Source organism: Pholcus phalangioides, unplaced genomic scaffold (genome assembly GCF_987345545.1).
Source record: "Pholcus phalangioides strain wild (caught in Gottingen) unplaced genomic scaffold, Ppha-v1.0 ptg000004l_1, whole genome shotgun sequence".
Classification (NCBI taxonomy): Eukaryota; Metazoa; Arthropoda; class Arachnida; order Araneae; family Pholcidae; genus Pholcus; species Pholcus phalangioides.
Window position 1 is genome coordinate 51,445,840 of NW_028301597.1, and position 17,009 is coordinate 51,462,848.

At 31.7% G+C, this 17,009-nt stretch overlaps 1 protein-coding gene across 2 annotated transcripts in view; it reads right to left on the bottom strand.

The window, feature by feature from the left end:
- Positions 1 to 17,009, bottom strand: part of LOC149087817 (phosphatidylserine lipase ABHD16A) — a 37,140-nt gene that overhangs the window by 4,487 nt on the left and 15,644 nt on the right. For both annotated transcript variants that reach the window (XM_089231726.1, XM_089231727.1), the window contains 9 exons: positions 16,106 to 16,219; positions 13,845 to 14,009; positions 11,472 to 11,535; positions 9,519 to 9,582; positions 8,472 to 8,528; positions 7,568 to 7,630; positions 5,410 to 5,483; positions 2,555 to 2,653; positions 1,465 to 1,511 (listed from right to left, as the gene is read on the bottom strand). In XM_089231726.1, coding sequence (XP_089087852.1) covers positions 1,465 to 1,511; positions 2,555 to 2,653; positions 5,410 to 5,483; positions 7,568 to 7,630; positions 8,472 to 8,528; positions 9,519 to 9,582; positions 11,472 to 11,535; positions 13,845 to 14,009; positions 16,106 to 16,219 — 747 coding nt within the window. The remainder of the gene's footprint in view (positions 1 to 1,464; positions 1,512 to 2,554; positions 2,654 to 5,409; positions 5,484 to 7,567; positions 7,631 to 8,471; positions 8,529 to 9,518; positions 9,583 to 11,471; positions 11,536 to 13,844; positions 14,010 to 16,105; positions 16,220 to 17,009) is intronic.

The following is a 17,009-nucleotide window of genomic DNA, read 5'->3' on the forward strand; positions in this document are numbered from 1 at the left end:
CATAGATAGTCTTAAGGATATTGTGGATATCAAGTGCGAATAGGTGAGAGTCATTCTAGTGTTCTATACAGTAACGTTTAATTCAGTTGATATTTTATATAAATGCAATTATTTCATTTCCAAAGTAATTTTTTGTTGAAGAAATTTATTTCACTTTTATATAGATATTTCTTATAAATTAGTTTTATATTAATACTTGTACATTACTATATCACTTTTCCCAAACATCATACATATTTATGATTATGTGATCAATTTTCATTCATGGAACTCCCAGATTCAATGCCACCATTGGTGTTACTCTAAAGGCACCACAATCGAATACAACGCCAGAACAGGCAAATTGCCCAACGAGGTGGCTGACTTAAGAACATCATGGATCCCCGAGCCATTTTTTGGAGGCCCCTACCTACTACTGCTACACCACATGCACCCCCCCCCCCCGCGGAACCCCCAACGAATCGGTACATGCGGGAATGTGCGTGTACGTGTAGTGAAACCTGACGTGAAGTTTTTTTGTTTTGTAATGCTTGTTATGTGTAGTGCTGCCATCTGCCACCAGTTTTTCTAACTATGAGTGAAGTGTTATGATTGAATGATTTATCGTTGTAGGACTGTTGCTCTCTGTGGCGAGACTTTTTAACGGGGAGATCGGCTCGCATTTGCGCCTTGAAGTTGGGAACCACAGAAAACCAACTTCAGCCGACCACCACTGTGAAGTTCGAACCCGGATCCTCGCATCGCGAGTCCGTCACTATAATCGGAGTGTTGAAATTCTTAGATCGCTATTAGATTAAGGCTACTACAAAACCACACATAAACCTTGTCCATATTCCTCTGCATAACCTCTAACAAATTGGTACATGTTGGAATGTGCATGTACATATTGTGAACCTAACATGAAGTTTGTTCCTGTGTATTACTTGTTATAGTGCTGCCATCTAGTTTTTAAACAATAAAGTGCAATGATTTAATATTTGCATAATTGTAGGTCTTTTGCTCCCTCTGTGGTCACACTTTCTTAGATGAAGGTGTAGTGGCATGTTCAACAATCTCATGGTAATTTGAATTAGTGGCATCATTGCTTACTTGAGACTAAATTCATAAAATGAGGTATAGATGGCAAACGAATATGTGTCATAGTCTTTTTCCCCTTTCATTATTTCCCCATTCTCTGACAGGTTTGCTTGTACTGTATTTCACTTTTTTTTAGATTCTACTGGATCTATGCAAGGTCTGAATGAGTGACCTTTACATCTATCTTTAACAATATAGAAATTAAAAAAATTCTAAGCCATTGTTGAAAATAAGAGAAATTTTCTGCTTGCACAAAGGGAGAAGCATATATACTAGTAACTAGAGGGATAATATGGCTTATCTCTTAAGTAAAGATAAAATGAAACTAATCTAACTAAAAGAAAAATAAATCAAATTCTGTGTCAAAGTTTTCTAAAATATACTTACAAGATACAAAACTAACTGAATTTTCATGTCATTAGACATGTCTTCACCTGTAAAGATAATAAAGATAACTCAATGAAATACACATACAAACAATGATTGTGAAACTCATAAATAAATTATACTGTATTTCCCCGCATTAGCAGGCACACTATAAAATTGAGGCAACACCAGCTTTTTGAACGTTCAAGTCTGGTTCATTTCCGGCATGCCAGGAAAAGAAAAGATTAATAATGATCGCAAAATACATTGAAAAAGCAGATATCAGTGTCAAATGAGTAGTGATACCTCAGCTAACGAATGCTTCAGCTTACACATTTTTTGGTAAACAAAGATTTTTCTGTGTTTTAAAGTGTTTTAAAGAAACTTCTTTTTAAAGTTTAGGCAGTACCTGGAACGAATTAAACATTTTTCCATAAAAACCTATAAGAAATCACGTTTTGGCTAACGAACATGATTCTGGAACAAATTATCTTCATTACCCAAGATATCACTGTACTGAATAAATAGCCAAATCGGGATAAAATAATAGTCTTCATTGTAGTGAGAATGTTCTACCAAAGAATTTTATAATGATAATAACAATTGAGCACCTACTTATTGCTCTAAATTTCATTATCATCAATCTATCTAATACACAATGCAGATATTTTGCATGTTTTTCTGGATGTTTGGAAATTGAAGAAATATGGTGTTGCTTTGCTTCATCACGTTTTACCTAGCAATTCTTTAATTTCTCACAATGCTTACTCCAATTTTACATACCCGATGAAGGAGTATAAAATACTTTGCAGTCTACATATATTTTCATCTATTTTATCAAATCTACATGAACAAACATGCTTGGTATCTAACATTTTTTTAAATAAATAAAGATTTGTGGCGATAAAAACAAACATGAAGTTGCAGATATCTGAATGTATTTAGTAAAACAGAAATGATCCTGAGAAAACGAAGGGTCCAAATTAAGAAAGAATTAAGAATTATCCAGAATTTGTGACTCAAATTTCCCGTCATGCTGGCTAATGCGGGGAGGGAATATGATACTTTCAAGCAGAGAAAATGGGGAAAAAAAACCAAGACCATGCCTTACCTAAATACATCGGATATGAAAGGGAATGTTCAGTGATGTATGATGCAATGGCAGTTTCACATAAATCCTCTTCTACCTCCTGTTGAGCCCACAGGACAGCTGAAAATATGGAGGTAATGGGATTTGCACAAAGAGTAACTCAAATATGTTTATTTTTATTATTTTTATTTTATTTATTTATTTTTTGTTTATTGGAAAAAAATATAATACCAACTGGATATTTATTTATTTAAAAAAAAAAAAAAAAAAAAAAAAACTTTTATATCAAATTTTTATGGTGAAACACATTTTTATTTTCTCAACTTCCAAATTATTCATCTACAATAAATTTTAAATGTAATTTTTTTTCTTGCTGCAACAAAGCAACATTGATCATGTATGGAATATATATATGGAACAAAATTTAATTTTTCATGATAAAAATAGAATTTCTTCATAGTTAGAAAAATGAACATAATTTTTTCTTGGAAAAACAGTTCAATAAAATGAGTTACTTTACATTGCCATCTAAAGCACAAAATGAGAAACTAAATGACGTAACTATTAATTTAATAATTTACAAATACTACTGAAATGATTTTTTGAATGTATACTTGCACTTACACAATTAGATTCAATACAAAATTGTATTTATTATAGGTAGGAAATATTGTATTTCTCTGTGTATAATCTGCACATTATATGTTAAAAAAATTGAAATTTTCAAGATGTGTATTATCTTCAGCTTTTATTTTTTTTGGGAGGTTGGAATAGAAATGAATATTAAAAAAAAATTAACTTGTAAAAAAATAACTATGTGATAGATGTGAGAAGGAAAATCACATTTTCTTTCTATGAATACATGAACACAAAAAATCTTTCTCATTCCTTAAGATATCATTGATGAATGAAATTTTCATATACTGAATATCAATGCAGTAGTGGACTATATGTTGAGTCTTTTTCTCAAAGTAGCAAAATTTGATTGAATAAGCCGATCATATGCTGTTATAGATTATGTGTAGGAAATTATGTAACAGTTATTCCTTTATAAACGTGTACTAATTTTGAGATTCAGGAGAAAAAAATTTCATAATCATTCAAGTTCAATTGAGATACAGTCAAATCTTGTTTTAACGAATACCGTTATAGCAAAAATCTCATAAAGAAAAATTTTCTAATCCTTAAATAAGTTTGCATAGGAACAATGCATTGCAAAGTCCGATATACCAGATTTTTCATTTCATAATAACAAACTCAAAAACAAGCTTCTGAAAATCAAAAAACGAGTACAGAGCATTCAAAAATTAGCCCATAAAATTAGTTTCAGAGAATTAACTTGCTGAACTGTTGGAGGATTGCTTTTCTATGGTTCATCGGGATAATTTTACCCAATATGGTGCATGTGAAAGAAATGAAATCTGTGGTAAGCCACTGGCTATGCATTAGGAATGTTTTAAAATAACCTCAAAAGGAAACAGTTTTTGATTTTAAAAAAACTTAAGATCATTTCTAAAATTGATGCTGGAGTAAATACAAACAATTTGGCAATAAAATAGGGCATATCTCCATCTACACCTTCAACATTTTTGAAAAATCGGACTAAGTTGGAATTTTGAATTCAAATAGCAGTTATAGGATCCTACAGAAAAAAACTAGACGTTCTCAAATTTTCAAGATGTGAATGTAGCTGTCTTTACAGGACATTCGTTCAAGACATTTTCCAGAAACCATACATGGTTTCAGGACATTTATTTCTGAAATGTGCTAGTTACCAGCCCACTCATATGAGAGAAGACTTTCAAATTTAATTTTTTTTTGGATGCAAAACCTTTCAAGCATTTGCTTCAAGCATTGCACACATTTGAGCACCATATTTACATAATCACAGCTCTACATTTTTTGAAAAATCAACATCCTGATCAAGATACGTCAGTGCTTGTACTTGTATGTGTGTATGCAGCACATACATCAACCTGTGTTTGATGACCAATAAGAGTTGAATGATTTCATCATTAAAAGCTGCAAATACAGTACATGATTTTGTCGAACCTGATTATTAAACTTTTACAGGGCTGTAAAGCAAGTATGAAAAGAAAAAACTTTTTTCATTCACTATTTTCAAGATTTACAATTTGCATGGGGGTTGGGGGTTTTCTTTTCCAGATACCCTGGAGTTTCTAATTACATTACACTATTATAGTTCACTATTAGCTGTGTGCTTTACTTCTGACTAGTGAGTGCATACATGGTTGATAAGTAGCTCAGCTAAAAGTTAAGATGTATTTTATGTTTGACATATATCTATTTACGTTGTGAAAGAAAATAAATTTATTTTAAGACATTAAAATTTTAGAAAATCGTGCACCACCACCCACCCCCCCCACAGGGTCGCGACCCATAGTTTCGGAACTATTGCTTCAAAGGAATTTGTTGTTTCCCTGGTTTCCACAATACTTGTACAAAAAATAATAATAACTAACCTCAAATATGTTGAGTAAGTAAAATTTATCTAGAAAAATTCAATGCCTAATTGATTTGAGTAATTTTTGAAATTCAACTTCATTTTTTTTTCTTATCTAGAACATAAATAATTTTTTCCTTAGAATCAAATTCCACTACAACAAAATTATTTTAATGAATTTCAAAATTTTCGGAATCTGAAATTTTTTTATAACAAGATTTTCTTAAAATGAAGTGATTCCCTTAATCCCTTGGAGTTTGCTATAACAGGATTCAACTATATTTATAAATGATATTTTTTTAATACATACATTAAAAATGATGGGAAAAAAACAAATACATTTGAGAAACGAATGGATAAATTAATTTTCACACCGATTGAAATATTAAAATGAAGTTGAAAAAAAAATTACTTTGGTGATTTTTGTCACCAGACAACCAATCAGTCAGTGCCCACAATGTCTCTTCAGTGACAAGCTTTGGATATCTGTAATACAAGAAAGAATTATATGATCACCATTAATTTGCCATATCAGTTTGAGAATTTGCCTTAAAAGATTCAGTATAACAACTATGTTTAAAACACAGTTTTCTTTCAATTTTTCTTTAAAAAAAATCAAAATAATTTATTTTAATTCTAAAACTTCCTTCACACACTTTATAATTATTATCAAATGCTTTACACACACACAGCATTTTATTTATGTAATTAAATTCATATGTTCTATCAAAAAAAAAGCTGAAAAATTAGCTGATTCATTCAAAGTATCTGTTCCACTCATAAAAAAAATTAGCAATAAGTCAAAATTTAAGCTAGGGTGGGGGGGGGAGGTCCAGATTTGCTGACTTTTGATGACCAGGGGAGAGGGGGTTTGGATGATGCTTACGTCATCAACCACTCTTTATAAAAATATATTTTTAATGGCATTTTACCCTGTGTGCCAAAAATGAGAAAACCTTTCACTAGTTTGTAGAAACCTGAACTTACATTCTCCCTATTGATAAGTCCTCTATAGAGCCACATTAGTGATCTCTAAATGTTTCGTGGATCCAAGTGATCTGGAAGTGTGTCTGGGCCACTTAATTGCTCTGGAACTGTGCCACGTATCACTCAAGTGATCTGTAATTATGCTGCAGATTATTTAAGTAATCTGGGAATGTGCCGCTGATAACTTGAGTGACGTAGAACTATACTAGGGACCACTTAAGTGCTCTAAAACTGTACTATACGTCACTCAAGGGATCTCTAAATGTGTCATGGATAGCTTAAGCATTCTAGAACTGTCACTTAAGTGATCCATTATTATGTGCCACTGGGTGCTTAAATGCTCTGGAATTGCTCCACAGGTCACTTGAGGGATCTTTAAATGTGCCACTTATTTACAAAATTAGGTTTGAGGAGTCAGGCTACATCAAATAACCCCCAGGGCCACATTTGGTGTGCGAGCAAGGGTTTTTTTTAAATAATAAACGTGATTTTCACGTATTCCCAAGGGATCAGCATGATCCGTCCAGGAAATTTGCTAGTGTTAGTAAACATCCATGCCCGAACCGGGATTTGAACCCAGGCCTGCACAGTGAGAAGCTAGTTCCCTAACCACTCGACTGCCAGGGTTTATCATATATGGCTTAGAGGGTGGGTCACAATGAATTTCTTAAGAAATCACTTTATTTTGATGATTTCTAGACTTGTGAACATGTTTCCCAAGTATAAATAAATCACATGACACATGAACTTGCATTTGTGTGATACTGCTCTTGGTCAGATTAATAAGTATATTTTAAAAAAAAGTGTTATGAAATTGGATTTCCTATTACTTTTATGACAGGCACAGAAGTTCATAATTATAGTTTCCTACCTAAAAATTACATTTTTTTCCCCATTCACCACCCACTGCATCCTAAGTTTGTATTTCAGTGATGAAAACTTTCCTCACCTTTCAGTTTATGGCAAACATAATATTCCCCTAATTGTGATAAGAAAGCATGTTCAATGTAGTCACCACAGCAATAAGGGGCCATTTAAGTATTACATCAGCAAATTTTTAGTCATATTTGCCTCCCCACCCCCACATCAGTAAAATTTCATTGGCTCTGCCCCCCTACCTCCTAATGCACATTGGGATCAGAGACATACACATATGGGGTTCATGTCCCCCCATACCATCAAAAAGTTTATTTTTTGATGCAAAAAATATTTAAAAAAAACATTTCGGAAGAAAATGCCTTTATATGTTATAATCAATTTCTGTTAATTTTAATGCTATTTAAAGGCTAAGAACTCAAAATTTCTTTTCAAACACCTGAAATAAATCTATGATCTGCTATTAATCACAATCTATGAATTGCTGATCACAGTTTTGAAGTGTATCTTTTTTTTATCTTCACATGATCATATATTTCATATTTTAGTACTTATTTATATCTAATTTAATAGTAATCAGTCCATGCTTTTCTGAATAAACATGAAAAGTCAAAGCTGAAATAATACAATTAAAAACATGCCATAAAATTTTTTTACCATTAACAGAAATAAAGGTATAATTGGGACATCCAATTAAAATGTAATACCTGCACTGGAGCAACTTGACTAGTAAATCGTTGCCTCTGTTCGTCTGGATTGATTGACTTGGTCTGAAAAATAAATGGTTACATCTGATCATTAAATGATTTCAATTTCACGTAGCTATATATATATATATATTGGCAGTTAAAAAATTATCAAAAAGTAAAAAATAGTGATTAAAAATTTAACAAGCCTTTCAATTTTTTTTATGATGCTATAAAAATGCAGGTAAACAGTAGCTTTTATAAGGCAGTCATAAAATGGCAGTTTCTGACATCTGTTTCTTAAGTTGGCAGCAAGTGAATGTAAAAGGGAAATTAATTTTTGTTTGTGATGCTGTAGATTCGTGGCTTTTACTAATGAGGCATTTTTGCTTCCAAGTTGGAAAACCACAAAAAGTCAAATCCAGCAGACTCCCAGGTTTCCTGAAATAGAGCCCTGTCATGGAAAGTTATGAGGATAATCACAAGACTGCACAATTATCATTAAGTCAAGCTACCAGGCAGATGCATACATATATATCATGTCAAGAGACCAAAATAGTAGTTCTCAAAGTGGGCATCACACATACACACACACTGCTTCCAGGGGTGTTGCCAAACTTTTTAAAGGGCATTGAGACAACTTAGTGATTAGTAGGAATTAGACTTCAACCAAATATTTTCACAACTCAAGTACATCGCAATAGCAGTTGCAAATATAGTTCCGGTAATGAAAGCAAAAAGTGTGTTTGACCATAAGGAACAATGAAGCCACATATAGCAAAGGTTTGAAAATATCTGGCCTGAAGAATTGAATCCAGAATTTTTTAGCATGAGTATTCCATTAATATCTCATTCATTAATAACTTTTGTTTTATTGATTCATTAATAAATACAATTCAAAAATGTAAAAATAATCTGAATTCACCTTGTAGAAATCATTTCATCTTTTGTTCTTCTAATTATTATAACAGGGCCATTATATCTAAAAAAAATTAAGCAAAAAAAACCACTTAATATTATTCTTTATAAAACCTATTTTTCATACGCAAATAAAAACATAGAGAATTTGAAAAGAAAAAAAATAAAGCAAGAGCAAAAAATTTTAAAAATCGAACATAAAATTTTTCAAAAATTTTGTTAGAAAAATTCAATATGTATATGTATTTTATAAGTGTATAGAGCATATATTTTTTATGAACATTCAAAATTTAAATTGATAAATAAGTGAAAAAAAAATCAGTGTCCTTTAAATATGTAGTAAAATAAAAAGTAAACATATATTTCTTGAGAACAGAAAAGCAGAATGATATTCATTGAAAACAATTTGCAGTGTAAAATATAAATTTCAAAGTTTTATGTTGGAAGTTTTTTTGTAAAAAATCTCCTATACAAGTAAACCTGTATTAATCAGAGGAAGTAGGTCAAGAGCCACTTCAGGAATTGAGAACCTCACATAGAGATGAGATCTCTGAGAAGCAAAAACCTGCTAATCGCGAGGTAAATTTCTTTTTGTCTAAGAGCTTTTTTCTCACAAATCTCTTTTTTTTAAAATACATACTATATTTTTAAAGTTCAGAAGCAATCTGGGCACTAATTTTTTTCAAAATTTCTACTTAGTGTCATCTCCAGTTTTACGGTGTTAAAAAAAGAACCCAATTTTTTCCATCATCATATTTCATAGCAATTTCCTTGATTGATTCATGATTTGAGTATTTCATTGCTATTTCTTTTTATTAATATTTCAGCTCTTGATATCACAAATTTGGATTAACAAAGCTTGATTTATTTGATTCAAAATGTTTTTAAATTGAATGCATTAGGCTTTGTTCATCAGATATAACATTCTGCATTTGCCGTTATAATTTTCATTTCCTTTGCATATGCTACAAAAACATATAGCATATACTCATACATATCTATTAAGTATTCTATACAAAAAAAAAACCCAAAAGAATTATCAGAAAATACTTACTTACAAAGTTGGGCTGCATTATTCAGATCTACATAATCTCTAATGGTGCGAACAACTAACGGTTCTAATTAAGAAAATAAATTTAAAATGTCATATAGTTTTGATTAAGAATTTATAAAGCTTAATTGATAAATGAAATAAAAATACACTGATAGGATTTACATGTACATTCATAAAGACAATTAAAATGAGCAGAAATATGCAAATAAGAAAGAGTGTATCATGTCAACTAAAAGTAGAAAAGTGATGCATATGATGAATATTATACTCTCAAGTCATTGAGATCTCTGAGATATACTAGTTTTTCAAATGCATTTTCCAGATAGTCATCAAACTCATATAAATGAAATTGATTGCAGGCAAATTACTAGTGCTGCAAAGGCTGAATTTGTTGGGCTTATAGCTACTGCCAAATGTTTTAAGAATCTCACATAACCCCATGGCAAGAATGTAAGTAAAATTATATTAAATTTGAAGAATTTTGCAAACAGCTAGAGACAGAAATATGATAACTGAGCTGAAATTCATTTGCATAACAGTAAAAATATAATGGCATCTCTGTGACAAATGCTGCTACAGAATATAATACATGTCACCCCAAACAAGCTCATGTGCAAAGACAATTTATGAAAGTGTAGCTTTAACAGGATATGATATTGCCTGCATCACTATGAAAAGATACACGACTCAGAATACATGATTCAGAATAAAAAAAATCCACCACCACTATATCATGGATGATTTGAAATGTGCCACCTGATTCAATGACTTGAGAGATTCAATTTCATCATGCTAATGGATGTATGAGATCAGACTGCATGTGTATAAACTAGAAACTTCATGAAGTAATGAATAATTTGTGCCTGATTCTTCAAGAAAGTAGTGGCAATTTAACAGTCTGGGTTATGTTTGTTCCAATACCCTTAGAATATGCAGTGAAACCTCCCCTAAAGGACACACACTCCTTGTTAACAGACATTTTTCCGATCCTCAATCCTATGGAATAGGGCTTTAATGTATTTTACTCCCCATTAGTGATTAGCAGGCAGCAACATCAGGCATACTCTATTTTTTTTTCTAAACTCATTAATTTTTGTTCATAAATCAAGAATTTGTCATATTCAACAGTGATTATGTATATCCCAAGCTCATATTGGTAAATATGATAATCTGTCAATTAATTACTTGATTAACTGAACATAACTATGGTCCAAAATGATGATTCTGAATGGTAATGTTGGTTTTGTTTGCACATGTTGATACATGTGAAGAAAGCTAACATTACAAGAATGATAATGGTTTTTACATTTTTATCTTCTTCACATTCAATTTAATGCAATTTACATATATTTCACTCATCATGTTCAAGTAAAAATAATTAATTGGTTTAATGAAGAGAAGAAATGCTATAAATTTTTCCATATTTATCAAATTTTTCATTTTTATTTGGACACTATGTATAACCACAGGTAGAAGTGATAAATGAAGTGAAATTTAATAAAACTATCCTTACTGAGACAATTGGTGATTGCGCATAACCACAGCACCGGTGTGTTAACTTTTAATATACAGTAACATATACATTTTAGCAATAAAATTTATAGGAACCAGTTGCAACCAAAGCTAAATGTTGTAAAAATGTGAAAGTCTATAAACAAGGTTCCACTGTACATCGTACCTCCCTATTAGCAGACAAAAGTTTCGGTCCCATGGGTGCCAGGTTTCAAGAGGTTCTACTGTACCATACTCCTCTAAAGACATCCTTATGAATTTTCTTTGCTATTAAACATTATTTATGTACCCATACATAGTTTGAGCAAGAACAGAAGACTGGTGCAACAAGAAACGGAAAATTTACACATTTTTAAGGGGGAGGGAAATAGATAACAAAACTGAAAATAAATTTCCAAATAAAGTTAATGAGAATGAAATTATATTTTGAGATTAACTTACTCCAACTTGGAACCATTCTTGCTACTGCCAAAGGCACTAGATCATCAAAGGTTGCATCTAAAATCTGCAAATGATTGAAAAAAAGAAAATTAAAGTAATTGAAAATTTATGTATTTTTAAACATTACATAATACATAAATTTATATTTTCATGATCAAAATGCCTTGTCTGTACAAATGCAGTTAATATCAATAAATTATAATAGCATATATATTGAATGGTAAATGATGACAAATTTATGAAATAGACACTATATGGTGAAATTGCAATTTTGATTTTATATAATTTTAATTAAAGAATTAAAATTAACTGTATACAGTAGAACTCATCATAGTAAATTAACCCATACAGCAGAAACAAACCCCTTATATTAAATTTAGCGTAAATGTGTTATAAACCTACAAATATAATGAGCTGTTACACCCAATTGCCTCAACATGCTTCTTTTTTATTCTTTGATCTGTCGTATATATAACTAAATATTAACAAAAATTCATTAAAGTGTTCGGTCATGTTATATATGTCAGTTGATAGAGGGGCATGATTAATTGAGATTCTACTGTTTTTGAATCTATACAAAAATTCAGGCATCTGCCACTTTCACTTAAAAAATGGGAGATGGAAGAAAGTATCACTAGAACATGAAACACACATAACTCTGACACCATAAATAGGTTAAAGTCACACTCATGTGTTCTGAGCGTATGTGTGCTTTAGGAACGTGTTCGTACGTTCAAACTCAGACCACAGGTTCTTGTGCATACCAATTCTATAGAAATTCCCCAGAGTAATGTTTATGAGCTGCAGGCAGTTGTATTAACAGTACTTAAGTAGTATAGTAATAGTACGTAAGAAAAATAGTACAGTTAAGTATATAGATATTATACAAAGGAAACAACAACTTCTGTTAATCAAAAAAATGTGGATGTGAAAGAGAAATCAAAGCTGAAATTTTTTGAAAAAAGCATAGCTTTAAATAGTTCATCACTTGACCTTCAAATTTTTCCTTTCCCTTATAAATTACCGCTGCGATAACTTATAAAAATCTAGATAAAAATCAAATTTTAAATAAATCAATTAATGTAGCTGCTTGAAAACCCAAGTGTGCTACAACTTATCTTGAGATAAATATTTTTTTTCAATAAACATGTTTGAAACTGTTTCTCCCTCAAATAAAATCTATACATTGAACCTGAAAAACAATGATGAAGTTTTTTTCACATAGTGAAACTGTTGAAGAAACAGCAGTCTACCAGTATCTGGATTTGCCAACAAGTTGAAGACTATTAAGAGATGGTATTTTTTCAGCCCAAAATATACTGAGAAATTGAATTTTCTGGATATTATGCTGAAACTAATATTTGGAAAAAAAGTATTCGTCTCCTCCGGGAATCGAACCCAGGTACCCCTGCATACCTCTTAATGCAAAAATGCCAACTGGGGCGAAAATTGCTGTAGTTAAGGGAGGCTCCACTCAGCACTTCACACTACTAATGAGTGTTATAAGGAATTGAAATGTGTGTGTCTGGTACATCGGTTAGCGCACTTGCTCAGTATGCAAGGGGACCGGGTTCAATTCCCGGAGGAGACAAATCACTTTTCTTTCCAAATATTAGTTTTGGCATAGCATCCAGAAAATTCAATTTCTCAGTATAAGTTGAAGACTTTTTTGTGTATAAAAATGTGAATGTGTTGTATAGATCTGAGAAATGGAACACTCTTTCTCCAAAAAAAAAAAATCCTTAGAATATCTAGGAGTATTTTATTACTTGATATTGACATGTAACTTTTTTTCCATAATGATTTTAACCAACCCCAACAGTGATTAATTTTTTAAAATTTCTGCTTTATAATTTTCCCTTTTTGATCAGCATGACACTACACTCTTCTCCTTTTACATGTATTTTCAAGAGAATAATAGAGGAGATCTTTCTCTAAATCAGTGGTTCACAAACTTTTTCTCCTGCAACTCCCTTGCCCAATTCACAGCTCATCTGCAGCTCCCCAGAATAGCTTAGTAGATATTTTCACTTATAAAATAACCACTTCAAGGCATAAACCACACACAAATCATTACCTTCAGCTCGTGTCACCATCCCCCAAGAGCTATGATGCACACTTTGAGAAATAACGACCTAAATAATGTGAACCACATATTGTCTTCTAATGTCATCATAATGGGTTTGACTAATTTTTAGCTTAACCTTAATGGGTTTGGTATTTACCGTACAGTGAGGAAGCAGATAAAAACTTCCAAGAAACTCAAAATAACTCAGGCAACCTCAAAATATATCAATTAATACAATTAATATCTCTAAAACAAGAAAAAAATCAAAGTGACCAACTGAAGAAGTGAAGCTAAAATAAACGTACCAAACCTTTGATGTCTGGATAATTCATTGCTGCCCATGTGGCTGTGTAGCCACCTATAGACCATGCATAAATTAATATATTCTGAGGCATGAACCCTAGTTTGTGTATCGCAAATTGCATTACAACATCTATTGCATTAACCTCTTGATCTGGAAATGGCACTCCCTGCAACAAGATGAAAGAAAATCTAGTTTTCAATAAGTTTTTCATGAATAAAAATTAAGCAAAAGAGGACTTTGATCACCACATATATCAAGAACCTCAGTAAACAGAGACAATCCCTGAAAATGGTAAAATATTTTATCAGCACTTAACAATTTATATTTGTTTTCTTAAGTTTTTTGAGCCAACTTTGGATGACAAGAATAATTTTTCACAACTCAGCCTTTTATTACAGATCCTCGCCATCACCAACAAAATGACACCATGAATAGGAACTCTTTCGGCACAATGTTATCTGAACCAAATAAAATCTTCTTTGTAAGGCTTGTCAAATCTCTATTTTTAAATGTACAACTATTTTCAGATCTTTTTTTTCAAACGTTCTTATCATGAAACTATTTTATTTCCAACTTGGTGTTGTTTTTAGTCTTAGACCATTAGTTCTCAAACTTTTATCTCTTGCCCAATTCATGGCTCATCTGTGTGTCTCTCCCCCCCCCCCCTTCAATAGTTTGGTACATATTTTCTATAGAAAAGAACTTTAATGCATAAATAGGCACAAATCAATATCTCCAGCACACCACATTAGCACCCGAGTGGCATGGTAGTAACATGCTTGTTTACCACTGTGAAGGTTGCTGTTGCAGTCCCGGGTTCGAACCCGAGGGAGGAGGATATAAATCAGATATTTCCCTAACAAACTTGAGGCGACCACAGATAGACAGCACCTTTATTTCCAACCCATCTCATTAATGGCAGTAAATTGCAATATAGCGATATGGCCAGAGTTGGTGAAGTAACACACCACAATACCTCTGACAAAGTTTCACAATGACCCCCCAGGAGCCGTGACACACTTTTTGAGAAACACCGTCTTCGACCAACATTTTCTCAACACTATATCTCATGGTAATTCCTTTGAATTTTCTCTAACTTTTATCAATTTCTTGCATGTTTACCTTATTTCAACAACATATTTTAAATATTTCCCTAACCACTTTTCATTTCCCTCACTTTCCATGAGTTTTCAGGTCACTAAAAACCACGCAAAAGTATTCAGGTAATTAACACTTTAAAATGTCATATCTTTTTTAATGAAGTAGGTTTGCTTCTAATTTTCAGCAGGTACACACTAAGGGGATATATGGTAAGCTTTCCACTGAGAAATGGAAATACAAACCATCTGGGATTGTCAATGCTAAAATAAGAGGCTTATATGGAGGCAAGATATCTTATAATTGTCACTTAAAGGGATAATAAAGTAGCTGTGGTCCTCAAAACTTTAAAACAATGTTGTAATTAAATTCTTAAAGCAAGTCCGCAATGACTAAATTGATTCACGGTTTTTGAATCTTCTAATTGCTACTATTTCTCTTCCCATTAACACAACAATTTTTCATTAGTCACTGGAACTCAATGATCTGCGGCAGTGAAAAGGATGCACTACGTCAGTTATCTCTGGTCTGGCTATGTGCCTTGGGTGATAGAGGCTCAGTTAATGGAATTTCTACTGTATATACCATATTTTTACTATACAAAGTCTATATATCACAGAGTAACAGTGTCCATGGAATTGATAAATTTGCATCCATTACAAAATCTACCAAATGGTTTCTAGGCCATCAAAATTTTCAGCAAACTATTAGAAGAAACTATTTCTAGTCCAGTAGAACTATTCAGGTAATTAATAAACTTGTCATTCTTCTCAAAACTTTAAATAGTAATTGTTGTTCACAGTGACTATGTTGCACTCACAGATACTAATTGCACTTTTCAACAGTGTATTAGTGATTATAAGAATCCCAGCTCAAAAAAATTGTAAAAAAAAATGTTTCACGAGCTGGTAGATTACATTGAAAGTTTCAGATGTCAATTTCTACAGAATCAAACATATATTAACAGTTATCTTCTATAATTATAAGAAAATCCTTTCATCATTTTTTTCATGTTTTACAAACCAAAAATTTTCAAAGTAAAAAACAAAGTCTCTTTCAAAACTTGTGCAACAGCTTTTCTGCATCATAATCAACGAATATAAAAAAAGTACTTGTTTCAATTAAACACAAAAAATAGAACATTAGAAATTTTTAGCAACGCACAGTGCTTCCAGCAAAACCAGGATGATTCCAACCAAGCACAGAATATCCAGCTTGAATAGGAGTACCTGTAATCCCAAACTCATAAAAACCTGAATTGCCTTCACAACAAATAACCTACAAAGAAAAGTGAATAATTATTTGTAATTGTAAAACAACTGAAACTATTACATAACAAATTTCAGCTATGAATGGAACACTGCTGTAATTTAAAAAATTCACACTTTGAAATTAATCAAAAGCACACAGACACTCCATGTGTTCTTTAATATATCAATCCATACAAGCTTCATATATTATAAAACTACATTTTTTAAAAAGGATTAAGGGCAAAATAAAAGACCCAGACATCATTTATAATGCACTCAAGATTCATGGTTTAATCTTAGACATTTAAAATTTCACAGCTAACAACTGTTATTTTTTATCATCTTATATCTTCATTACTTAATATTCAAATTGACAGTCTTTGCAATTAAAATCCCTTGGTTTCTGTGAAAACACAGCATTTTTTTTTCTCTAATGACTCAGAGTAACGGGTTGTTCTTTTTCAGAAAAACATTGCAGTAGACTCTCCCTAATCTGGCACATATCAGACCAGGGTATGCCGGATTACTGGAAGCCAGTTTAAAAAACCGCATTTAAATAATATAAACTTCTGCGTATATACATGTTTTTAACATGTTTTCTTCCTCTACGCTTAAAAAAAATTGCCAGATTACTGAATGGGTCAAACCAGTACACTGCTGTATTATTGAGAGAGTCTCTTGTAATAATTTCTATAATCATTCATCGGAGACTATCCAGATTTCTACCAAACACAATTATTTGAATAATGTTGACACCAAAAAAATTGCCATGATAATATCAATGATTAATACTAAAATAAATAGATGGAACAGAAAAG